The sequence below is a fragment of the Gopherus flavomarginatus genome, chromosome 1, assembly GCF_025201925.1.
Source record: "Gopherus flavomarginatus isolate rGopFla2 chromosome 1, rGopFla2.mat.asm, whole genome shotgun sequence".
NCBI lineage: Eukaryota > Metazoa > Chordata > Testudines > Testudinidae > Gopherus > Gopherus flavomarginatus.
Window position 1 is genome coordinate 308,018,717 of NC_066617.1, and position 25,829 is coordinate 308,044,545.

General features: G+C 43.7%; 2 protein-coding genes across 4 annotated transcripts in view; both read right to left on the bottom strand.

Moving 5' to 3' along the window:
- Positions 1–17,887, bottom strand: part of SUGT1 (SGT1 homolog, MIS12 kinetochore complex assembly cochaperone) — a 65,646-nt gene extending 47,759 nt beyond the window's left edge. The window contains exons 1-6 of the mRNA XM_050950795.1: positions 17,772–17,887; positions 17,635–17,680; positions 9,708–9,798; positions 7,731–7,800; positions 4,680–4,750; positions 1,678–1,731 (exon numbers count right to left, since the gene is read on the bottom strand). Coding sequence (XP_050806752.1) covers positions 1,678–1,731; positions 4,680–4,750; positions 7,731–7,800; positions 9,708–9,798; positions 17,635–17,680; positions 17,772–17,803 — 364 coding nt within the window. The 5' untranslated portion in view covers positions 17,804–17,887. The remainder of the gene's footprint in view (positions 1–1,677; positions 1,732–4,679; positions 4,751–7,730; positions 7,801–9,707; positions 9,799–17,634; positions 17,681–17,771) is intronic.
- Positions 17,888–22,564: 4,677 nt separating this feature from the next.
- Positions 22,565–25,829, bottom strand: part of ELF1 (E74 like ETS transcription factor 1) — a 116,822-nt gene continuing 113,557 nt past the window's right edge. For all 3 annotated transcript variants that reach the window (XM_050948725.1, XM_050948714.1, XM_050948734.1), the window contains one exon: positions 22,565–24,273. In XM_050948725.1, coding sequence (XP_050804682.1) covers positions 23,655–24,273 — 619 coding nt within the window. In that variant the 3' untranslated portion in view covers positions 22,565–23,654. The remainder of the gene's footprint in view (positions 24,274–25,829) is intronic.

The window sequence follows — 25,829 nt, forward strand, 5'->3', positions numbered from 1 at the left end:
TAAACAAACTGGCCCGGCCCACTAGGGTGCTTACCATGGCAAGTTGTGTGCCAGAGGTTGCTGACCCCTGCCCCATGTTACACAGATTTCAAGGAAGAGACCAGCATTTCTCAAATCGGGGGTCCTGAACCAAAACGAGTTGCAAGGGGGAGGGGGTCATCACAGGGTTATTTTGGGGAAGTTGCCATACTGCCACCCTTACTTCTGTGCTGACTTCAGAGCTGGGCAGTCAGAGAACAGCAGCTATTGGTCAGGTGCTCAGCTTTGAAGGCAGCGCCCCACCAGCAACAATGCAGAAGTAAGGATGGCAATACCATACCATGCCATCCTTCTACTCTGCTGCTGGCAGCGGCTCTACCTTCAGAGCTGGGCTCCTGGCCAGCAGCTGCCACTCTGCAACTGCCCAGCTCTGGAAGGCAGTGCCACCCCCAGCAACAGTGCAGAAGTAAGAGTAGCAGTACCACATTCCCACCTACAATAACCTTGCAACCACCCCACAACTCCTTTTCGGGCCAGGATGCCTACTATTACAACACAGTGAAATTTCAGATTTAAATAGCATAAATCATGAAATTTACGATTTTTAAAATCCTGTGAACATGAAAATGAGCAAAATGTACTGTTAATTTGGTAGGGCCCTAGATATAAAGGATAAGTACCAGACTGACAAAAAAAGTTATGTTCCTCTGCCGTTTGTTGTTAAAATATCAACTCACACTGCCCCCACTGATCTTTCTTTCCCAGTACACACTCTGAAGGGAGTAAGTCTGCAGATAAAGTCACAGTAGAGGAGAAAGTAGCCTTATGAGCTACTCCTTCGTATCCAAAGCCGGATACATCTATGAAGTCCCTGGGCAACTTAGGAAAAGTAGGTTGTGCCAAAGTGTGGGAAAAGCTGCACTAAGTTGCAGGCTCTCTGTCAGACTGGCCAACCCACACGAAGAATTAGTACAAAGTTGACCACTGCTTCAGATAGTGCTCTCTCACTGAACACTGCATTACTGCTCCAGATCACAGCTGGTGCCAGCAACTAGTAAGAGCATGGCTATTGCTACTTTATCATGGTGCCACAGCTAGATGGATGAGAATGGTTCTTTTGACAAAGGATACAGACCTCAGAGAACTGGAGGCGCAAATCTCTAACTCTCCATTGTTTTTTTCCAGCTCTACATCTATCAATCTTGCAAGCTTTTACTTTGGGGTATAGAGTGCGAGACATGCTCCAACATCACTACAGAAATCTTACATTAAGTTGGTCTCCCTGAACTTCTACACAAGGGCAGCATATGGAATCAAAACTGTGTGGCTCCTAATAGAAATTGGATTTATTTAAGATTATGTTAATTGGCAGCATTTACCAACACAAGATTTGCATTACAACTATGAAAGTTTCTGAAATACCAGGATTTCTGTTCTCAAAGTCTGAACATGAAATAGGTACTTTTCCCATTTGCATGACTAATTCTGGTATGGATTTTTTCCTTCAAAAAATCTAAAGAAACATTTATAAAATTTAAGCAAAAAAAGTCTTGGGATACTGATCCTCTCAGAAACAATTGGAGCATCCAGTAGTTTATTGTAAACAAAGGCAAGTACTATAAAGATTTCAGATTTTGAAAAATGTTTAAAAGCACAGCAAATATCAAAACAAGTACAAAATAATGAAGCCACTCTTACTGTTTAGTGTTTCTTCGCATCTTTTAATCCAAATAGTAAAAGTAGTATCCACATCTAGAAGAGATTGAATATATAACAATTCAGTATCTCAAATCTACTGCTCCAAAAAATGGGTACTATTACTTGTCATGACGATGCATAAGGGGCAGACTTGCAACAATGGAACTGGTTTGTTTTGATTCTTAAATACAGAAGACTAGATATAGTATTAAATGTCAGGACTCCTTCAAATCAATTATATTATGTTTGATATTGGTGTTCAATTACATAACTAACTCCCCAGCTTTGTTGAGATGCATGTTAATACACATAGAACTGATTAGTAGTTCAGTTAGCAAGCCAAATTAAGTTTGAACTGACCCAAATCTAGTATTCAGCTTTCAGGTTTCTTCACCACTTCCATTTAACTGTTCCCAAAGATGGTAAATATCCTCTCCTCTGTTCTTAGAATGATCCCCTCAAATACTCATCCACATGCATTCCACTTGAACAAGTACAGAAAAGCCAGTCTATTTGAGGGTAATCCAAAATTGTGAAAAAAAGTTTACAGATGACCCCCAACTTACTGTGTTTTTCTAGGGGTTTCTAGTTGTATTAGAAAGTTAAGAGGGAAGAGAAATCAAGATTCTAGCTGTCTATTAGGTAATAATAAGATAGGGAAAGAATTTTCTAGAAGCCTCAAGTTACTGGGTGAAGTCACTAGTGATTAGCAAATAGGGTCTGCAGTGCAGTTGTGGATTACTGGGCCTGGTCTTCACTTACAGTTTTGTCAGCATAGCTAGGTCACGCAGGAGTGTAAAAAAACAAAATCACAACCCTAATTGACAGTTATACCAGCAAAAGCCCTAGCCTAGACATAGCTCATCTTATTTAGGGAACTGGGTTTTGCTGGTATAAGATGTCTCTCTAGTAGGAGTCAGAGTAGCAGCCAGGTTAGTCTGTATCTGCAAAAAGAACAGGAGTACTTGTGGTACCTTAGGGACTAACAAATTTGAGCATAAGCTTTCGTGGGCTACAGCCCACTTCATCATATGCATAGAATGGAACATGTAGTAAGAAGATATATATACACATACAGAAAACATGAAAAGGTGAAAGTTGCCATACCAATTCTAAGAGGCTAATTAATTAAGATGAGCTATTATCAGCAGGAGAAAAAAAAACTTTTGTAGTGATAATCAAGAAGGCCCATTTCAGACAGCTGACAAGAAGGTGTGAGGATACTGAACATGGGGAAATAGATTCAATTTGTGTAGTAGTCCAGCCACTCCCAGTCTCTACACAAAAGAATAAATGGACACGAATCTAACATCAGGAATCATAACAGTAAAAAACCAGTAGGAGAACACTTCAACCTCTCTGGTCACTCAATAACAGTCTTAAAGGTGGTAATTTTGCAACAGAAAAGCTGCAAAAACAGACTCCAATGAGAAACTGATGAACTGGAATTAATTTGCAAACTAGATACCATTAACTTGGTCTTGAACAGAGACTGGGAGTGGCTGGGTCATTACACAAATTGAATCTATTTCTCCATGTTAAGTATCCTCACACATACACACAAAAAAGGGGGGGGGGGAGGGTGACGGGGAGGATTGGACATTTATATGAACAAGAATATCCAGAGTCACCACAATTAACAAAAATTTTACCAGAAATACTAAAGCTCTCTTTCAGGGTTTAAGGCAATCTCTAGAAATCATGATGAGAATGGAGGTGTGCAGGCATATTATCCCACAACTGTTAACTGCAGGATTCTTACATTTTCCCCTCGGTATTAGGTACTGGCCACTGTTTGAGATAGAATACTAACTAAATGGGCCTTGGATCTGATCAAGTATGACAATTCTTACATTCCTATGTGTGCTTTATTATTTCATGTAACTTGAGGGTTTCAGTTTCTCAGTGTTCCCTCCTTATACCCCAGAAAAATATTTATTTTTTGGGTGGTGGCCTAGGGAGGATTCACAACCACCATGGAGAAATCATTTTGTTCTGAACTGCCTTGCAGTTTATCAAGACTAATGACTAAACTCTCCCTTTTCCCGTAATTGGAAAAAAGGCCAGTTTTTCAAAAGCTCCATACTTCACCAATTTAACAGTTCAGGAATCCAGAGATTAATGTATTAGTAACTCCATAGGACAGAAAACTAGGCCCTTAACACAACCAAAAGTAAGTTAAGAGATGAAAAAAGGGAAACATTATACTGAAAACTACAGAAGAGTGTTTAATTGAAGGTAAGAGAGCCACAAGCAGAGTTTATGAGCTCAGACATATATCTGGGGTTGTGCAAACTCCAAGAAACTGTGCAGAGAAAGTTGTGTTTTACTTAGTTTACAGCTGGGATTGGCAACCTTTGGCCCATGGCCCGCCGGGCCAGTTTGTTTACCTGCTGCATCTGCAGGTTCAGCCGATCATGGCCCCCATTGGCCGCGGTTCACCGCTCCAGGCCAATGGGAGCTGTGGGAAGTGGCGCCGGCCGAGGGGTGTGCTGGCTGCGATCGGCTGAACCTGCGGATGCAGCAAGTAAACAAACTGGCCCGGTGGGCCATGTGCCAATGGTTGCCAATCCCTGGTTTACAGCTTCACATTGTATAAGAAGAACTCAGTCTGTTTGTAGGCTTTTCCATGATGCTCATCACTATAGTACCAGATCAAACACCTGAATTTATCTGCAACGTATGTCTGAAGCAGGGAAATATCCCCATTTAACCCATAGGGAACTGAAACACGTGAGCGTACATTTTCAGAAGTGACTATTGATATTTTGTGGCCAACTCTAGATGCCTTAAAAGGGCTTGATTTTCACATGAGGGGATGCTCTGTGCTTCCCAAAAGTTAGGCCTATTTCACATGATCTAGCTGGGTATCCAAAAGTTGTGGCACCTAAATCACTAATCACTTCTGAAAACCATATTCTTCAATTTATCCTGAACCTTAAAGCAGCTTTTAAATATTTACTGATTAGTGTGCAAAGAGAAGTGCCAGTTTCAATACTTACTGTCCAATTTCTGTCCTTCTTTGAAAGACTCTAGAGCAGAAGCATAGTTTTTGATATGGTATTCACTTATCCTGACATACACACAGAAAAAAACCAAAGGCACGGTAGTTATGCTTCCAATCAAATTCACACTTCTGCTGAGCACAGTATATTTTACTTTACACTGTATCTGGGTGGAAAAGTAGTACATGATATATTAAATTTACCGTTAATAAACAAAAGCTACAAATTTGCTGTAACTGTAATTTGTAAGTTACAATTAACTGGGATACTAAGAACAGAATAACATTGCAAAGGTAGAAACATGGGGGAATTTGGCACATTGTCTCCTAATACAAGGGCTCTATTACAGACTCAGTCTTTAAGGTCAGAAGAGACCATTATGATCATCTAGTCTTACTTCCTGCATAATGCAGGCCACAGAATCTCATCCACCCACTCCTGTAACAAACCCCTAACCTATGTCTGAGTTATTGAAGTCTTTAAATTGTGGTTTGAAGACCTCAAGCTGCAGAGAATCATCCAGCAACTGATCCGTGCCCCATGCTGCAGAGGAAGGCGAAAAACCTCCAGGGCCTCTGCCAATGTGCCCTGGAGGAAAATTCCTTCCTGACCCCAAATATGGTGATCAGTTAAACCCTGAGCATGTGGGCAAGACTCACCAACCAGCACCCAGGAAAGAACTCTCTGTAGTAACTCAGATCCCACCCCATCTAACATCCCTTCACAGACCACTGGGCATACTTACCTGCTGATAATCAGAGATCAATTGCCAAATTAATTGCCAAAATTAGGCCATCCCAACATACCATCCCCTCCATAAACTTATCAAGCTTAGTCTTGAAGCCAGATATGTCCCTTGCCCCCACTACTCCCCTTGGAAGGCTGTTCCAGAACTTCACTCCTCTAATGGTTAGAAACCTTCACCTAATTTCAAGTCTAAACTTCCTAGTGTCCAGTTTATATCCATTTGTTCTTGTGTCCACATTGGTACTAAGCTCAAATAATTCCTCTCCCTCCCTAATATTTATCCCTCTGATATATTTATAAAGATCAATCATATTCCCCCTCAACCTTCTTTTGCTTAGGCTAAACAAGCCAAGCTCTTTCAGTCTCCTTTCATAAGATAGGTTTTCCATTCCTCAGATCATCCTCGTAGCCCTTCTCTGTACCCGTTCCAGTTTGAATTCATCCTAACATAGGAGAGTAGAACTGCACATATTCCAGATGAGGTCTCACCAATGCCTTGTGTAACGGTACTAACACCTCCTTATCTTTGCTGGAAATACCTAGCCTGATGCATCCTAAAACCGCATTAGCTTTTTTAACAGCCCTATCACATTGGCGGCTCATAGTCATCCTGTGATCAACCAATACTCCGAGGTCCTTCTCCTCCTCTGTTACCTCCAACTGATGCGTCCCCATTTTATAACTAAAATTCTTGTTATTAATCCCCAAATGCATGACCTTGCACTTTTTACTATTAAACTTCATCCTATTACTATTACTCCAGTTTACAAGGTCATCCAGATCTTCCTGTATGATATCCCGGTCCTTCTCTGTGTTAGCAATACCTCCCAGCTTTGTGTCATCCGCAAACTTTATTAGCATATTCCTGCTTTTTGTGCCAAGGTCAGTCATAAAAAGGTTTAATAAGATTGGTCCCAAAACTGATCCCTGAGGAACTCCACTAGTAACCACTTTCCAGCCTGACAGTTCACCTTTCAGTACGACCCGTTGTAGTCTCCCCTTTAACAAGTTCCTTATCCACCTTTCAATTTTCATACTGATCCTCATCTTTTCCAATTTAACTACTAATTCCCTGTGTGGAACCGTATCAAATGCCTTATTGAAATTGAGGTAAATTAGATCCACTGCGTTTCCTTTGTCTAAAAAAATCGGTTACCTTCTCAAAGAAGGAGATCAGGTTGGTTTGGCATGATCTGTCTTTTGTATAACCATGTTGTATTTTGTCCCAATTACCATTGACCTTAATGTCCTTAACTATTTTCTCCTTCAAAATTTTTTCCAAGACCTTACATATTACAGATGTCAAACTAACAGGCCTATAGTTACTCAGATCACTTTTTTTCCCTTTCTTAAAAATACGAACTATGTTAGCAATTCTCCAGTCATATGGTACAACCCGAGTTTACTGATTCATTAAAAATTCTTACTAATGGGCTTGCAATTTCATGTGCCAGTTCCTTTAATATTCTTGGATGAAGATTATCTGGGCCCTCTGATTTTGTCCCATTAAGATGTTTGAGTTTGGCTTCTACCTCGGATGTGGTAATATCTACCTCCATATCCTCATTCGTCATCCTACCATTATCCCAAAGCTCTTCATTAAAGACTGAACCAAAGTATTTGTTTAGATATTGGGCCATGCCTAGATTATCCTTAACCTCCATTCCATCCTCAGTGTTTAGCGGTCCCACTTCTTTCTTTGTTTTCTTCTTATTTATAAGGCTATAGAACCTTTTACTATTGGTTTTAATTCCCTTTGCAAGGTCCAACTCTACATGGCTTTTGGCCTCTCTCACTTTATCCCTACATGTTCTGACCTCAATAAGGTAGCTTTCCTTGCTAATCCCTCCCATCTTCCACTCCTTGTAGGCTTTCTGCTTTTTCTTAATCATCTCTTTGAAATGCTTGCTCATCCAGCTTGGTCTACAACTCCTGCCTATGATTTTTTATTCCCTTTCTTGGGATGCAGGCTTCTGATAGTTTCTGCAACTTTGACTTGACTTACAGATCCTTCACAGTCAATCACCAAAATCTTAGATTAAAAGTGGTACCAAGTTTAAAATGCCATTGTCCAACAGCCCTCTTATAAAGATCCAAATGACTAAAGCTATGAATGCTCCCCCGACCCACTCCTCCTTGAGACTGACCCTCACCACATTAATTGATTTAGTCCACCTTCTATAAGGGGGCAATTGAGACCTCAGTCTGATGCAAACTGTAGTAGTGCTACAATGAGTACAATATATTTCAAAAATGGAAAATGGAAACTTGCTGCCTGTAGCTTCTTAAATGGTTACATACCCTTTTCTAAGAAAAGCTGTGGCATTATTGGGATTGAGTTCTAGGGACTTCTTTGCGTCTGCAACAGCATCTGTAGAAAGTCAATTTTCAACATTAGTCTCTTAAGAATTGCAGTTACGTATCTTAAACCAAAGATATAAAAGCAAAGTGACAATTCAGTCCTAACTCAACATTTAGCCATAATCTCACACCTTCAGAAGTATGGCACGGAGCCTATAAATAAGCAGTCACATGTTTTTTAATGTAGAGTATATTACTCTTTTCTAGAAACAATAGAAATACAGTAACTTAATTAGCCCTAATGCTGCATTTGACTTGAATCAGGAGAATTTTTTAATTTTAACACAAAGTAATTCACATACTTAGGCACTGCCTAAGTGAACAAGTAGTTTGTGGTTAATGCTACAGTTAGAGTCCTGAGCTCCATTTTTACATCTTAAATGAAGAGTGTGAAGTATTAGTTTTCTTAAATTTATGCAGAAAGTCATGCTATTGAAGTACAGTAATTATCTTACAATATTTTCACCACTCAAATCTGCTATAGCTACTCATGGGGGAATTCCACGCCACTGTGCAATGCAGAATTTTGAGAAATTAATGTTGGGCATACAGAATTTCCTTTTTTCCTCCTACAGAAATGGACGGCAGAGATATTGGTCGCCACTAGGGGCCACTGGACCTAGCAGAGCCCAGCTCACAAATAGACGACAAGGCCAGGGGGAAGGAAAGGAAACTGGGGGGCTCCCGGCAGTTGCAGTTCCCAGCATGCCCTGAAGGAAGGAGGCAATGGCACTGGTTGTTTCTCCCTCTGGATCCCTGGGCTGTGGGGGGGTGTAGGATCTGAGAGTGTCCAGGCTAGAGGGGGGCCACACAGCAGGCCTCTGGGGGTCAGGGGTGAGTGTCTGAGTCAGGGAGGGGGGCCTATGGCTGGGCTCTGGGGGGGATGGAGTGCGAGTGTCTGGGTTTGGGGGAGGGAGAGGGGGGGTAGAGAACCAACTATGGGGTTGCCATAAGGGTTTCTTTAACACTTTACTCCTAGGGGAAATTGTGTGTGTCTGTATTGTTACAGACATACTTACTTACTGACGGGTAATTACCAAGATAATTGAAACTGGCATGATTATATAGTGTTATTCTGACAAATAAAAGTTGAAGAATTTGAAAATGTGTGCAGAATTTAAATTTTTTGGCTCCAAATTTTTAATTTTTTGACGCAGAATTTCCCAGTAGCATACAGCTAGTCTATCCTTCATTCTGCTGCTCTCCCCTCTAAGTGCGATGGACTGTGACCTTCAGTCAGTCAGACGGTTTGGGTTTAAGCTGGGAATTCCAAGGCCAATTCTATTAAAAATAAAAATAAACCTTAAATTTCTAAGAACCAGGGCTGCGGGGGGCGGCGTGGGGAGAGGGGTGCCAGGCAAGTGGGGCAATTTGCCCCAGGCCCCAGGTCCTGCAGGGGTCCCCACGAGAATATAGTATTCTATAGTACTGCAACTTTTTTTTATGGAAGGGGCCCCCAAAATTGCTCTGCCCAGGCCCCCTGAATCCTCTGGGCAGCCCTGTTAAGAACTAGATCAGATACAGAAGGAACCATTTAGAAAGTGAAACTTTTCTTGAAACAGAACATATTTGAAGTGTTATATCACTTTTAATAAAATAAGGAGAAAGTTTAAGGCCTGTCTGAAGCCTAAATCTAGTAACCAAAGTAACTAAGCAATAAATTGAAACAATGGGTTATTCTTTCATTAGTGTATTCAACACATTAAATGGAAAGTTAGGACTGAAAAGCTTCCATGAGAGACCAGAAGTGATCAGATATCAGAAGAGCTATATTAGTGGCAAATGTGGGCTGCTTTGATTAAAAGTAACAAATTTCTAAGACTATCATTATACTTTGCTTGATTTAAGACATTGTTCAGTAAGGAATGTCATAATGTGGTCTTAAAGGGATACACAGTATAGTTTAAGAGATGTTACCCCAGTAATTCTGTAGAAGAATATGAGCATAAGCTCTTTGACAGTAATATTCTGCATCATCTGGCTTCTGTTCCATGGCCACTGTCAGCTTCTGCAAATCCAAACACAAATTTAATATGACAGTTTCTGTAAACCCTTCTAACAACAGAACTCAGTGTGTAGCCCACAGTGAAATCTGTTGCTTGAAAAAAAATCAACCACCACCAATTAGCACAATTTTGCTTTCAGTGAAATTTCACTGGAACTAAATATCCTGAGCTCACGGGAATGCCTGGCTATTCCTCAGTTTTGATTCTCCAAAGCCTTTACCTTAGAGCTAACCGCTAACGAAGTCCAAAATATGATTGACTGACCATTATATGTTTATTCAAATGACTTTGTGAAAAAGAAATAGCAAACAAGTTTTGAATAAGTTATAGTATACCCATTTCCATGATGTGTGTGCAGCAAAGACTAATTTATAACCCCTCAAAATGAGCAGCAATAATTGCTCCCCATACTACATATGCACTTGGAAATAAGTGCCTCTGATTTACACCTTACCAGGTAGACATGTGGCTAAAGAAGGTATGTCTTGCACTGCTTTCTGAAGCTATTAAAATAAAGGATAGTTACTCTCAGTAATTCTACTTCCTGAATTACTTTGGTGGATTCCTACTCTCACATCTCAGCTACTTAGCACATAAATAGGCAGAAGCTTTCAAAGCCCTCAAAGTTCTTCAGTTTTGTGCCACAAAATGGCCAGTATCATAGTAAGACCAACTGCCTGTATCTCAGTGCCCACTAAAACACTCTTTGAAAGTAGGAATCCTGTCAATATGGTATTTTTAGTAGCAATTACACTGGTGCAAGTATTTCCTTCCCACTGGTGCAAAGCACAAACTAGCAAACAGGAGCAGGGAGATAGGGAATGGGAGCAGTACACGGGAGTTTTGCAAGGGAATTCTCCAGGTGAAGGAGGAGAGATCACAAGATCCTTGGGGTGAGTTAGTTTGTGTGTTTGCTTGCTTTAAAATTACTGCATGGTCTGTTTCAGATAGGCTGAGATCTTACTAATGAGGTTCTAGCCTATTTTCCTTTGATCCGTTACCCTTTTTGAGACCTCTTGACAATAGGGCAGGGCTAACCCAGGGACAAGAGGGGTTTAAAAAGCTAACTCGTAAATGACCAGAGGCACTATTGAACATTAACTGGCAGCAGGTTTAAACCAAACATAAGGGTCCCACACAACAAGAAGGATGTGGAAAAATTGGAAAGAGTCCAGCAGTGGGCAACAAAAATGATTAGGGGTGGAGCACATGACTTATCAGGAGAGGCTGAGGAAATTGGGATAGTTTAGTCTGCAGAAGAGAAGAATGAGGAGAGATTTGATAGCTGCTTTCAGCTACCTGAAAGGGGGTTCCAAAGAAGATGGATCTAGACTGTTCTCAGTGACAGAACAAGGAGTAATGGTCTCAAGTTGCATTGGGGGTGGTTTAGGTTGGATATTAGGAAAACCTTTTTCACTAGAGGGTGGCGAAGCACTGGAATGGGTTACCTAGGGAAGAGGTCGAATCTCTTTTCTTAGAGGTTTTTAAGGCCAGGCTTGACAAAGCCCTGGCTAGGATGATTTAGTTGGGGATTGATCCTGCTTTTGAGCAGGGGGTTGGACTAAATGACCTCCTGAAGTCCCTTCCAACCCTGATATTCTATGATTCTACGAAATATTTCTTCACACAACACATACACAACCTGTGGAACTTGTTGCCAGGAGATGTTGTGAAAGCCAAAACTATACCTGGGTTCAAAAAGCAATAGATAGTAGATGGAAGACAGGTCCATCGATGGCTATTACGTACGGTGGTCAGGGACATAACCTCATGATCCTGTTATGCCTGTACCTTTGATTGCTATAAGCAGACAACAAGGAATGGATCACTCAGTAATAGCCCTTTCTGTTCATGCCCTCTAAAGCATCTGACACTTGCCACTGTCAGGACACTGGGCTAGATGGACCATTGGTGTGACCCAGCATGGCCATTCTTATGTTATTACATGATGCCATATTAAAACCTGTACTTAAGAACTGTTCAGTCAGTGGTCTAGAGAGATTGTACCAAGATCAGATGCAGTGGGAGCCCCCAGGTAAAATGCATCCTGGCTAACAAGAATCCTTCCTGGGCTTCCAAGGAGTACAGTAGCTCTGTCACCCTGGGAAAGAATGAGGTACTTCCAGAACCAAGCTAACTTCTGGCCAGTGCACTTTGATGCAGGCCAACAGCCCCACCGTAATGCTACCCCTCTCCCTTTTGAGGCCAGAGCCACTACTGCACTAGAAATGCACAGTGCTTGCACTCCTCAGCCACTCTGTGCCTGACCTCTGCACTGCATCTCACACATGCACCCATCATCTTGCCCACATGTTCAGGGTCAGCTACCATCCATCCCTTCAGTTTCTATTTTTATCCCCAGAGACCCACTTGAAGTGCAACTACAGAGAGATCACAATTTGAGGCAGACAATGGTTTTCAACTAATGCTTACAGATGGAGATTTAACTCTTCAACAATTGCTGCATAGGTGAGTAGAGTTACAAACTTGCGTCTTTAAACTGATTACTTGGATTTCTCCTATGTGAAAATAAAGAATGATAGCAGAATAGTAAAACAGATGCTATGCACTCCAACAGAAACTACGTTTTTTCTATATTTGTATTGTTGCAGTGCTCGAAGAACACAATTAGGATCAGGACCTCATCGTGCTAGGTACTGACACACACACAGGAAGACACAGCCCTTGTACAAAACATCTTATAATTTAAGGTTTAGGCCTGGCACACAACTGAAGGAATGAGAGGGTGAAAGAGAACTACAAGTGAAGTACTCGAAGTTTCAACGAGAGAGAGCCCAATTGCTCATGTTTCTCCTCTAATAAAAAGCAGAAATCTGATAAACGGAAGGTGGATCAAGGCTCCTCTTGCAGGATTAAAACAGCCAGCAGCCCAACCACGGATCTGATGATGGAATCCAGTACCACGCACAGAAAACACTAGCTCTTTGCTGGTTATGTTGTAGGTTCTGCTGTGGATTCCCTGCATTTGAATGAATTCTAAAGAACTATCTATGGTGCCTCAGTAGGGAATAGTGCATCCAGAAGACATGCACACAGGGCAGCACGTGGCAATGAACTCTGGTATACTTCAACAAAGACAGCTAGGAGAAAGAAGGGCAGAGCAAACAGGGGGAGGGATAGCTCAGTGGTTTGAGCATTGGCCTGCTAAACCCAGGGTTGTGAGCTCAAGCCTTGAGGGGGCCATTTAGGGATCTGGAGAAAAAAAATCTGTCTGGGGATTGGTCCCTCTTTGAGCATGGGGTTGGACTAGATGACCTCCTGAGGTCCCTTCCAACTATGACATTCTACAATTCTATGTCACACAAAAATGGAGAATTTGACCTGCTTACATGAATGCACACCTAATTCAGTATATTCAACATAGGTGTCATGGAAGCATTTATAACAATAAGGGGCATCCTCCTGCCCTTCTTAGATAGAACATAATGAAGGCACACACTGAAAAAACTCCAGCTAGTACAAAACAGATCACCCTGGTGCTTCATTCCCTGTACTCAATGGAGAGCCAACAGAAATTACAATTCAGTGCATCTGTCCTGACTCTCAAAGCCCTCCATGGGAATGGCTCTGGCCTCTTGAAAAATTGCCTCTCCCTCCACATACATGACTTCCCATAGCAGCTACATTCCACCATAATAGTGAAAGTATAGATCAGATGCAGGAGGCTTGTGAGCACTGTAGGTCTTTCACAGAAAGAAAAAAGACGTACACTACAGAGCTCATGACCACAAGATTTTCAAAACTAAATGCAAAATTTATTTAATTGACATGGCTGTCTCTTCAATATATTCCTCACAAATGACAAACTATACACAAATATAAAGAAATGAACTAATTAAGCCTTTTCTCCAGGAGGGTTGGAACAAAGATAGCTATTTGTTTTCAAATGCATTACAGCAGGGGTCGGCAACCTCTGCCGCATCCCTCGCCCACGCCACTTCCCACCACCCCCTTTGGCCTGGGACAGCGAACTGTGGCCAGTGGGAGCCGCGATCGGCCAAACCTTCCGATGTGGCAGGTAAACAAACTGGCTCAGCCCGCCAGAGTGCTTACCTTGGCAAGCCGTGCCAGAGGTTGCTGACCCCTGAACTATAACAACCACAGAATAAAGAAACTCATGTATCTCTTCCATATAACTCCAGGCCAAGGTTTTAAGAACCAGAGTCCTAAAGTTAGGTTCCTGAGTAGCTCATTTTTTTAAATCTTGGCACTGAAGCATGCACTTGCTTTAATTTAAGTAGTCCACTGCAGATTATTTAAGAGCATGACTTCAAATATGCAGTCTTGATACAACAGTGTAACTTGAAAAGAAATGCAGTGACTTTTAACAAAGACCTGCTTAGGTAAGATAGCCTCTTCTAGTCCTACATTAATGAAACCTGACCTAAAGCATCTGTGTAATATCAGATCAGATTCTACTGACTATTTCTTTTAAACAAAATGATTCTTAATAATTGCACTCACCTGTAACAAACACTTAAGCTTGGGCTCACACACAGAAAAGGCTGCAGATATGTCTGTGGTTATTTTGTGATATTTCCATATATCATCTTTTAAACTAACGTGGACACCATCTCCAAAATTCAACTTTTCCACTCCATTCTTACTATTAAGATCTTTGCATGGGGCCCAAATCTCTAAACTTGTCCCTATCAATGAAATGATTGCAAGAGCATCATTTATCTTGGCCTACAATTCCAATTACATTTAGCCCCTCCCCAAATCCTTCAGTTGTTTTTCCTTACTTCAACACCACTTGAAAACCTTTGTCCTCTCCCTCAAATTATTGTACAATTTTCTATCAGTAACCGAAGTACTTATTTGTTATCCTCTCTTTTGCTCCCTATACTGCTCCTGGAGGAATTCTGCACCAAAAAAATAAAAATTCTGCACACAATATTTTACAATTCTGCAAATTTTATTTGTCAAAAACAACACTACATAATCATGTCAGTTTCAAGTAGTTTGGTAATTTATTTCAAAATACCTTCAGCAAGTATGACTGTAACAATACAGACACAAAAATTCCCCCAGGACTAAAGAGTTAAAGAAACCCCTATGACAGTCCAGTTCCTTTTTCTCTGCCCCCTCCCCGCCAGAGCCCAGCCGGGGGCGAAGCACACACAACCCCTCTACCCCAGAGCCCACAGGGGCTCCCTAGCCCAGACACCCACCTCCTCTTCCCCTCCCAGAGCCCAACCAGGGCCCCCCCACCAGCCCTGACACCCATCCCCCTACTCCTCAGAGATCCAGGGACTGTAACAGCCTGATGCTGGGTCCTGGGTTTGTGTGAAGATTCCCGTGCGCCAACCTCTCCTTCCCTGAGGGCATGCTGGGAACTGCAGCTGCTAGGAACTTCCTAGCTCTTCCCTGCCTCCCCCTAGGGCAGTGTCTTCTATCACAAACTAGGCTGTGCTGGGTCCAGTGGCTCTAGTGGCGGCAAACAGCACTGCAGCCCATTTATGTAGAGGAAAGGAAATTTTGCATTAAAAAACCATTAATTTCTGCAAAATTCTGCATTGTGCAATGGCACAGAATTCCCCCAAGAAATCTATTCCTTTGCTGTCTGATATGGTTCTACCCTCTCTTCAAAAATCATTTCTTCCAAGATAACCTAACCCAAGTATCTCCTTTGAAAGAAATATTTATGGAGTAGACTAAGAGGAAACAAAAACTATTAAAGTCATGCATAAAACTTCACTGCTCAGTCACTCTGCATCTATCCTTGCAAAACATGCTTCATCTGTATGTTATTTAAACTGTAATTTACTCAGAGTTGGGATCCTGTTTTTATCATTGCCTGTAATGCACCTAGCACACATAGTTAGCACTTTATAAAAATGTTAATGCTGAAAATAGCTACTTGAGGCAGCCTTCACAATAACAAACAGCCCTATGGAGAGACATTATGGTGTGGTAGTAGAGAGAAAATGAGGTCAAAAAATCTGGATTCTTATTCCAGCCCTAACACCAACTCAGTCAAGCTGCTGGAGAGTCACTTCAGCACTCTGTGCTTCCATTTCCCCAGCTTTATGACACTTTTCTACCTTGTGTAACCCACACACCTCCTGGGTGTGGTGTTGTGTCCCATCTAGTGGCAATGAGAACACTTAGAGAGAGAAAATGAGTCTGCTCTACAGCCCTAGCTAACAGCCAGTTGGCTTTTAGCTCATGCACTAAGCTCCAGAAATCCCAGGTTTGATCCTGCCCGCTGATGACTGAGGTCTGTCAGCCTTACACTTGCAGAGACTTTGAGGCTCAGTTTGTTAGCTGCTGAAGTGCTCAGAGGTGCTCTCACAGGAGCTGCAACAAAAGCTAACCTTACGCTAATGTTAACGTGCTTTTAGAAAAACTCCACATAACCTTAACTATTCAGGGCTTGTCTACACTACAGGCTACATTGGTGGGCAGCAATTGATCCAGCGGGGGGTCGATTTATTGCTGAGCGCTCTCCCGTCAACTCCAGTATTCCACCAGAACAAGAAGTGTAAGCGGAGTCGACGGGAAAGCATCAGCTGTCGACTTACCATAGTAAATAGACCTACGTATGTTGACTTCAGCTACATCAAGGGTCTCAAACATGCAGGCTGCATGCAGCTCACGGGGCTATTTCCTGCGGCCTGGCAAGTGGCCCGCCCCCACTCCCCCAGCCTACCTCCAGGCCAGGGTGGGCAAACTACAGCCGCAGGATTGCCCCCTTTGAGCACCTCCCTGTGGTGGGGGGGTGGGGGAGGAGGAGGAGAGAAGCAGAGGGCTCCATCCATGTGTTGCCCTGGATTCTAGGGCAACACCCTCCCGCAGCTCCCATTGGCCGGGAGCGGAGAACCGTGGCCAACAGGAGCTTCGGAGGAGGTACCTGCTGGGGAGCCGCAGGGACATGGTTCCAGCTACTTCCCAGAGTGGGGCCAGCAGTCTGCCCTGGCCTCGGTGTGTGCCGCTGCCAGCCCAAAGCACTCCTGCCCCCCCAACTCCCTGCCCGGAGCCCCCTGCTTGCATCTCAACCCCCTGCTACACCCCACACCACTGTCCTGAGCCCTCTGCTGCATCGCACACCCACTCTGCACTCTGAGCCCCCTGCCAACACCCCAACCCCCTGCTGCACTTCAACTCTGTGCCCTGAGTCCCCATCACACCCCTCATGCACTCTCCGGGGGCAGAGTTGGCGTGAGGACTTCAGGAAAGGGCTTGGAATGGGGGCATGGAAGGGGTGGGAAGAGGCAGGGTCTCAAGGAAAGGGTGGAGTGGGGACACGGCCAGGTGCAGCGAGGGGGATGTGTGTCAGTGATGCAGCTCTCGGGCCAATGAACTAGCCCTGATGTGGCCCTCGTGGTCATTTGAGTTTGAGATGCCTGAGCTACACTATCCACGTAGCTGCTATTGCATATCTTATCTCAGAGGTTCTTAAACTGCGGGTCAGGACCGCTCAGGGGGTTGCAAAGTGTCAACCTCCAACCCCAACCCCACTTTGCCTTCAGCACTTATAATGATGTTAAATATATAAAAGAGCGTTTTTAATTTATACGGGAGGGGGATGACACTCAGAGGCTTGCTGTGTGAAACGGGTCACCAGTACAAAAGTTTGAGAACCACTGGCTTAAATCAACCCCAGCAAACAAGCCCGAGCTGCACCAGGCGCGCCCACACCTGCAGACACACGTGTTCGGCCCCAGCTGAGGCTCCTCCCGTGAGGACACGGGCTTGGCCCTGCGAACGCCCCGCGGGCGATGCCCAGAGCACAGGAGATGCCCAGGCCGCTGCCCCGCCCCGCGGGCCCCTGTCACTCGCTCTCCCGCCCATCGCCGCGCCGGGCCTCTCACCTGCACCGCCGCCCCGGGGTCCTGCTCGATGTCGCTGTCTGGGCACCTGGAGAGAACAACACAGCGGCGCGCGGTTAGAGGGGGCCGCGGCGGCGGCTCCGGCCGGGGCCGCGAAGCAGAGGAAGGGGGATACTCACCGCGGAGCGGCCGGGTCTAGGGCCGCCGCCATGACACCGCTCGCTCCGCACCAGGGCACTGTGGGAGCTGAGCAACACACGCGCCAGCAAGCCCGCGGCGCGCGCAGACGCTGATGGGACCGAGGGAGGTGGAGTGACGTCACTCCCCCCGTCCAGTAACCGCCAGCCCCACGTGAGGAAGGGAAGCTGACGCGATGTGCACCCGTCGCCGCCCGCCGCTCATTGGTTATTAGCCAGCGAGCGAGGCGAACGTCCCTGAGGTGAGGCTCCTCCCTCGCGCCCCCTAGCGCGGGAGGATTGGGAGCGAGGAGGTGCCCAGCCCGCTCCTGCCCCTCCCCGCAGTGGCTGGCATGGCAACGGAACGAGCCCCCGCGGGGCTGGGGGCGCTCGCGGTCCCCACTGGCTCCCCGCCCGGCAGCGGGACCCCAGCCAGCAGCCTGCAGGGCCTCCAGCTCCTGGAACGCGTCCGTCCGCTGCAGTGTCTATCCCCAGCCACAAGGCTGGCGTGGGAGGCGGGCCTGGCACAGACAGGCCGCAGATTTAACCCTGGTGAAAGGGGCACGTGCGTGCACGGGCTGGGCCAGTGGGACAGGACCTAGGGTCCCCTCTCCTCGTTCCAGGGCTCGGCGTGGTTCCCTGCAGCTGGGGTCTGCTCCTCCAGACTTGGGCTAGAGAGGCTGCCCCCGGGCGGGGTTCCTCCACTGAAGCGAAGCCAGCTGCTCTTTCGCCTGGTGCGCTGAAGGGTGCGCTCGTGTTCCTCTTGCCTATTAATTTAGCAGCGAGCAGCTGCAGAAGTGGTTGCGAAATAGCCAGCACCTCCTCTTCAGCAGGCAGGCCCGCCCACTGGGCCCATAACACATAGGCAAAGTCACACCCCACGAGCAGTTTGGGTTTCCCCAGGCAGCAGCAACAGAGAGGCCCAGACTGCCATTCAGGGTGCTCCTTTCCTGGCTGTTACCGGAGTTTAGGGCTCTGGTTCCCCTGGCATGTGGGAAGAATAAGGTTGGCACCCAACTGGTTTTTGGCTTCTATGTCCTGGTTACATTTAGGGTTGCCAGGTGCTCAGTTTTCAACTGGAAAATCTGATCAAAAAGGAGCTGGGAACCCTAAATGGCACTAGAACCAAAAGTCCAGTTACTGCAGGGCAGGGGAAGGCATGGTGTCATTAACCCATGCCAGCCTCTACTCAGCTGGGACTGCCTTCTACTGCAGGCAGGCAGGCTCCTTGAGACAATCAATTGGGGTGGGGGAGGGGAAAAAGGAGCAACAGGGCAGGGCTTGGGGGGGGGGGGAGGAGGAGGAGGAGACGGGAGACCTAGGCATAAGGGTCCAGTTACCAGCAATTACAAAGGTATTAAACCTTCCAGAAGAATAATGTGGCAGCATTAGTGGTTGTTTGGTTTTCTTTATCACCTCATTGCAGCTTGAATTTGGCATCACTCATTCTGAGTACCAGTGCCATGGACACAACTAAGAAAGCCTACACCAAGATGGTAGCTGGGTAAGGGGAGGAGAGAGAGTTCAACAGTTGGCCATAATCAGTCACAGTTCAAGGCCTGCTGTGTGATTATCCTGTCTATCACCACTCCAGGGACAAGAAGGGTTCAGTGTACTGAAGCAGAAGAGTGAGCAGAACAGGGGAACAAGCAGATTGGGGTACTAGGACATATGGGAAGTGGTAGGGTGTGACACAAAGGGCCATGGGTACCAGCTTGGAAAGGGTTCATTGTTCTATAACAGCACCTGACATAGCATACAGCTTTCACAGTATTTATCTATAATGTTATATGAGATCTTAAATGAAAGCCAGCACAGGGGGTTGGAATAGTTGACCTCCTGAGGTCCCTTCCAACCCTGATATTGTATGATCCTATATCACACTGATCCTCAATCGTGTGATGTATATACGGATGATATTTAAGGAGTTGTGTATACGTACTGAAAATATATTTGAGAGTCTGCGTCCCAGGCAGGGTTGACAAATAATGAACAGGACAGGTCACTGATTCAGAGCAACCTGGCTCAGTCGGTAAACTGGATGGAAGTAAACAATATGCATTTTAATATGGTTAAATGTATACGTCTAGGAACAAAGAAAGTAGGCCATACTTACAGAATGGGGACTCTATCCTGGGGAGCAGTGATGCTGAAAAAGGAGCTAGGTTATTTTACCTCTGTATTTAGCACTGATGTGATCACTGTTGGAATGCTGTGTCCAGTTCTGGTGCCCACAATTCAAAAAGAATATTGATAAATTGGAGAGGGTTCAGAGAAGAGTCACAAGAATGATTAAAGGATTAGAAAACATGCCTTACAGTGAAAAAGCTCAGTCTATGTACTTTAACAAAGAAAAGATTAAGAGGTGATTTGATTAGAAGTATCTACATAGACAACAAATATTTAATAATCAGCTCTTTAGGAGATAAAGGTGTAACACAGGGGTCGGCAACCTCTGGCACCCTGGCGGGCCGGGCCAGTTTGTTACTTGCCGCGTTGGCAGGTTTGGCCGATCGCGACTCCCACTGGCTGCGGTTCGCCATCTCAGGCCAATAAGGGAGGAGGGAAGCTGTGGCCAGCACATCCCTCGGCCCACGCTGCTTCCTGCAGCCCCCATTGGCCTGGGACGGCGAACTGCAGCCAGTGGGAGCCATGATCAGCTGAACCTGCCGACACGGCAGGTAAACAAACTGGTTCGGCCGGCCAGGGTGCTTACCCTGGTGAGCCGCATGCCAGAGGTTGCCGACCCCTGGTATAACACAATGCAATGGCCGAAGTTGTAGCTAGATTAATTTCAACTGGAAATAAACTGGAAATTTTTGAGAGGTTAATTGATCATGAGAACAATTTACTCAGGATTTTGGTGGATTTTCCATCATTAACATTTTTTATAATCAAGATTGGATGCATTTCTAAAAGATCTGCTTGAGGAATTATTTTGGGGAAGTTCTGTGGTCTTTGTTTTACAAGAGATCAGGCTAGATGATCACAACAGTCCCTTCTGGCCTTGGAATCCGTGGAAGTTAGGACTGGCATTGCCCTGAAGAGATTGTTTGGGTAGCTAACAGACTGGGAGTATCAGGAAGCCAACATCTAGTCAAGCACAAACAAACCTTCCTCTTGCTGGAGGCTGGAGATAATAAGGTGACTCAGTCACAGAAGGGAGTGATTTTTAAATATCACTTCAGTTTTGTTTGTATTACTAAATATTTATATTGTGGCATTCAGGCCCAATCAGCGATCAAAGCCCCTTTTTCAGTGAAATGCCTAGTCCACCTTTACTGTCTAGTTAGAATATAATGATTTCAGGATGGGGACTATCGTGTGTGCAGTTACAGTGCCTACCAAATTTCTACTGCTACTTCATTATAAAACAAATGAAGTTTATGCTAATACTGTAATTCATAGAGGTTTCAGTTACAATAGCAATGTTTTCCTAAGATTTATTTTAGGTGCAAGTGCTCTTCAACCACATAGATTGATGGGAGCACTATAAGTATTAGAATTATTCTATTGAGTACTAAATCCAATGGGAGGATGGATTTTAATTTTTTGAACCAAACCATTAACAATCCTGAATATTCAGTTCTGACTCCATGAGCTTTTTACATATTTTTCACATTATGCATAATATGATTAGTTGAGTTTTGTTAATTTTAAGTATTTTCCTCCCTGAAAGAACTTGCAGAACTCCCTGTTATGAACTTTTTTGCAAAAATATATAAAACTTCTCAAAATACTTTGGATTTGTAACATAAGATAATTAAAATTCAAATAGTATACAAATTCTTTTGAACTTTTACTCGGATATAAATTAAAATGGCCAAGGTTTATATCTCCTTAGTAAAGGGGTTTGCTATGGAAACCAACTGAACTTTAAAGAACTGCGAACTAAAATTAAAACTGAATTAAGCTTAGAAAATATTTGTTTAAAGTTCCCAAGAAGAGATATTAGGATAATGTGTTTTTAACTTTAAGCACCCTCTCTCCTCCCCATATACTTTGAGAAATCATCCAGTATTTCTGGGTTCTATTAAGACAATCCAGAATGAAACATGTTGTTGTATCATTGATCCCAGAAGTCCTATGCAATTTGTAGTATCAGTGATGTCCCAGAATTATGCATTTGTGGACTGACAGCAGCTTTCACAGGTGAGGATAAGGGGACAAAGTTTAAACCATCTGTACCCAATGCCACATCAATGGACCTATTTAGCACACATTTCTGAGCATAGCTCAGTGGTTTGAGCATTGGCCTGCTAAATCCAAGGTTGTGAGTTCAATCCTTAAGGAGGCCATTTAGGGATGTGGAGCAAAAATCTGTCTGGGGATTGGTCCTGCTTTGAGCAGGGGGTTGGACTAGGTGACATCCTGAGGGTCCTTCCAACCCTGATAATCTATTCACCTTAACCTATAGCAGTACTGCACGGGCCACCCGGGGATGGGGCAAGTGGGGCAATTTGCCCCCGGCTCCCATAAGGGCCCCCACAAGAATATAGTATTCTATAATATTGCAACTTCTTTTTTATGGAAGGGGCCCCCGAAATTGCTTTGCCCCAGGCCCCCTGAATCCTCTGGGCAGCCCTAGTACTGCATAGTGCTGTCACATTCTCAGACAAACAGCTTGAGAATCAATTTCTCACCCTGAGTTCTCTTGAACTGATTCCTGAACTGCTCATCTACTGTGTTCCAAATCACAGATCATCACTAATTAATCATATTGCTCTATTTCTCAATACAGTTCAGATTGCCAGAAACACTGTACTCATGTATTGGTAAGAAAACTCTAGAATAAATACATAAAAAAATTTCCACTTGATTTATTTTCATAATAAACCAATTAAAATACAAAAGACAAAGAACCCAGGTTCAGTAGGGTTTTGTCATTTAAAAATTTGTCTTTAAATACAAATTCACTCTGTAATATGAATACATATAACATTAGACCTCTAAACATAATGATCTTATTTGTATCTATCAAAAATTGCTCTATGGAAACAAATTAGCTGAAAAACGTTCTTGTGAAATTAAATGTACATTATTTACAATTGAAAAAGGAACTCATAAAAGTATTAATCTCAGAACACTTGCATAAATTGTATACATTTCACTTTCCCCCCTACAAAATAATCTGAAATAGAAAGCAAGATTGTTTAACTTCATAGCCACAAAATATATGAAATAATTGCACCTGTAGCAATGCCACTAGTTTCTGTAATTAAGTATATTTGACGAGTGTATATAAAAATATAGATCTGGCACTGTCCATTATTGGTATATGTAAATGCTTTATGTATTCTCATAATGGGAGTGTATTTTTATTTTGCACACCCAAATGACTGTGCTGGAAGCTTGGTTGCCACTGTCCATTATTCAAAGTAAAATGTGACATAGTTCATTGGTACGCAATAGGTATTTGGTAAACTTAATAAGATTCACACACATGGAATGAAAATGCTGTTCTGGAGAAAGTAATGGTTGTTTCAAAAGTTAAATGACACATTTACAGATTAAACAGAAAATATATGGTATTGCAATGTAAATTAGCAAGACTGAAAATGCATAATATATAAGAAATTTGGAACTTTTGGCAAAAACAAATAAAGAAAAAGTCTTCATAGTATAAAATGCATGTTCCTTCATGCTTGTGTTTTGAAAAATGAGTACTATATAATTTTATGTTTTTATAACATTTAGCAATTAACAGAAAATCAAAACTCATTCTAATACATGACTTCTAACAATTAACTGTAGAAATTAAGTAGCTTTAACATCTGCTTCAGAATCAAATCATATATATATATATATATATATATACACACAAACAACTGTAAAGGTCCCATCACATTTATGAAAATAATCATCCACAGGGATTTTTTTTGTTTATTAATATAAATTGGATTCCAACTGTTCACTTTCCTGTTTCACTTGCATGTTAGATGGGAATCCATTTGAATTGGATACCACCATCACAAAAGGCTGCTGCTGGAACCTCTGCTCTGACTGCTCGGCATCATCTTTTGTGTCCTCTTCTACCTCCTCTTTCATCATTTCTTGTATAACAGTCTGTTTAGTTTCTGGTGCTTTGATAACTGAAGTGATCACTGTGCCAGGTGGATGAGCAACCATCTGTGAACTGTTAGGTGAAAAAGTTACCACGGGAGTAGTAGCACTGAAGGATGAAGATGAAGCCATATTGACTGTTCCATTGCAAATGGTCTGCACATTGCTGGTGAGAACCTGTTGAACTTGGGCTGGGCTAAAGACAATAGATGAAGAAGAGGAGACTGGCTTCTGAGACTGCAGCATGACATTTTCTTTAAGTACTGTCATTGGCTGCGAAGTAGGAATGGCTTGGAGAATAAATTTTTGGGATGTTGTTGCTGATGCTGGATCTGTGCTGGCTATCACTGTTGTAAGAGGCACTGTCTGGAGTGTTACAGTATGCAACTGCTGGTTTCCAGGTGAAACGACCACTGGAACTTGGGCTGGGGTCTGTAAAGTCCTATTAAGATTAGAAAACAGGAAAATGTTAGAATGTTCCCTGATCTATTGCTTAATGAGCGTTTTGCAACACAGGCTACTTAAATTACTAATTTGGAGGAGAAAGGCAAGGGGGGCTCCTATCCTTCCAGCCACAAAAAACTGGACTTGATTCCGGTTGAAACCCATCAGCACCTACCTTCTCTCCACATACTTGCTTTCCTATAGTAAGTAAAATAAACTTAAATGCATCCAAAATGTGAACTTAACTGATGCTACAGCTGTTGGGGCCAGCAATGTGGGAGCAGCTACCACAACTGTATTATTTGCCAGTAGAGGGAGTTCTACTCACTTTTTCTCCATTCAGCAGCAAAGAAAGTGAACAAGTATCTACAATGGCCCTTGTTGAACCCTCTCGACTCTATCACTCTGTGTCAGGCTGAGCCCAGAAGATTCCCTGGGCAAGGCCTGCTTTGTCTCCAGTCTCAGGCCACTGCAGCCAGTGTCCACTCAAACACTTCCACCCCTCCACATATCCTTCTCTTCTTTGAGGGAGGGAAGCAGTGCCAGTGGCTCCTTTCCTATGGACTTGCCTACACACTTCTTTTTTAAACCTTTACAGTTTGTGCAGAAAACCACAAAATGACTTATCTTGGAAGAAACATTCAATAGCTTTCACAAAGTGAAAATACCTACAGTTCATTGCCAGCTAACTCAAAGTAAAAACACTAATGTGATGGGGGATGTGGCACTGCAATTGGAACAGCTCGGAGGAAAGGTGCTGGCACATGCCATCAGGAAAAGACTTAAAATCTGATGGAAGGGAAGGCATTGAGGCAGCTGTTACCACCCAAGGAGACTACTCCTGGGGGAATTCTGCACATCTGCGAACATGCAGAATTCCTCTGTCTCACATAATTTTGTATTTTCCTGCATAAAAAACATTTTGCCTAAGAAGTGTTGCAGTTTTTGCTTTTGCCTCTGGTGGGCAAAAGGCAGAATGGCAGCACTTCTTAGGCAAAATTTATGTGGGAAATTACAAAATTCTTTGCCCAGTTCCGCAGAATTCCCCAAGGAGTAGAAGTTCATAGAACCCTGCCCGCAGAGCCAGGTTAGGACAGTGGGGCACACAGGGCTGTTGGGAGTGAGTGAGTGTGTGTGTGTGTGTGTGTGTGTGTGTCTCACAGACTGGGGTTCAGAATGGCTAGTGGGGGTGGGCACAGATGGGCATGGGCTCAGGAGCTAGTGGGGTGACAGCGTTGAGCCTGGGGAGGGGATCTGCAGAGACCCACAGAGATGGGGAGTGTAGGGACAGGGGCAGACGTGCCTGACTGAATGAGAGAGGCTTGGGGTCAGTCAGGGTCTGCATGAGGGAGGCGTCCCAACTCCCTAACAATCCCTGCCCCCCAAAAAACCTTCTCTCACCCACACCAACACTCCTAGGCTCCTTCCCGATCCCTCAGCTTGTCCATTGCTTCTTACATGTGCAGGAAATACACTTCTGTATTGTAATTAAAATGAATTACACAAAGTCCTGTATTAATATGCCTACTAAGGAATCTATTTGTCAAAAAATAA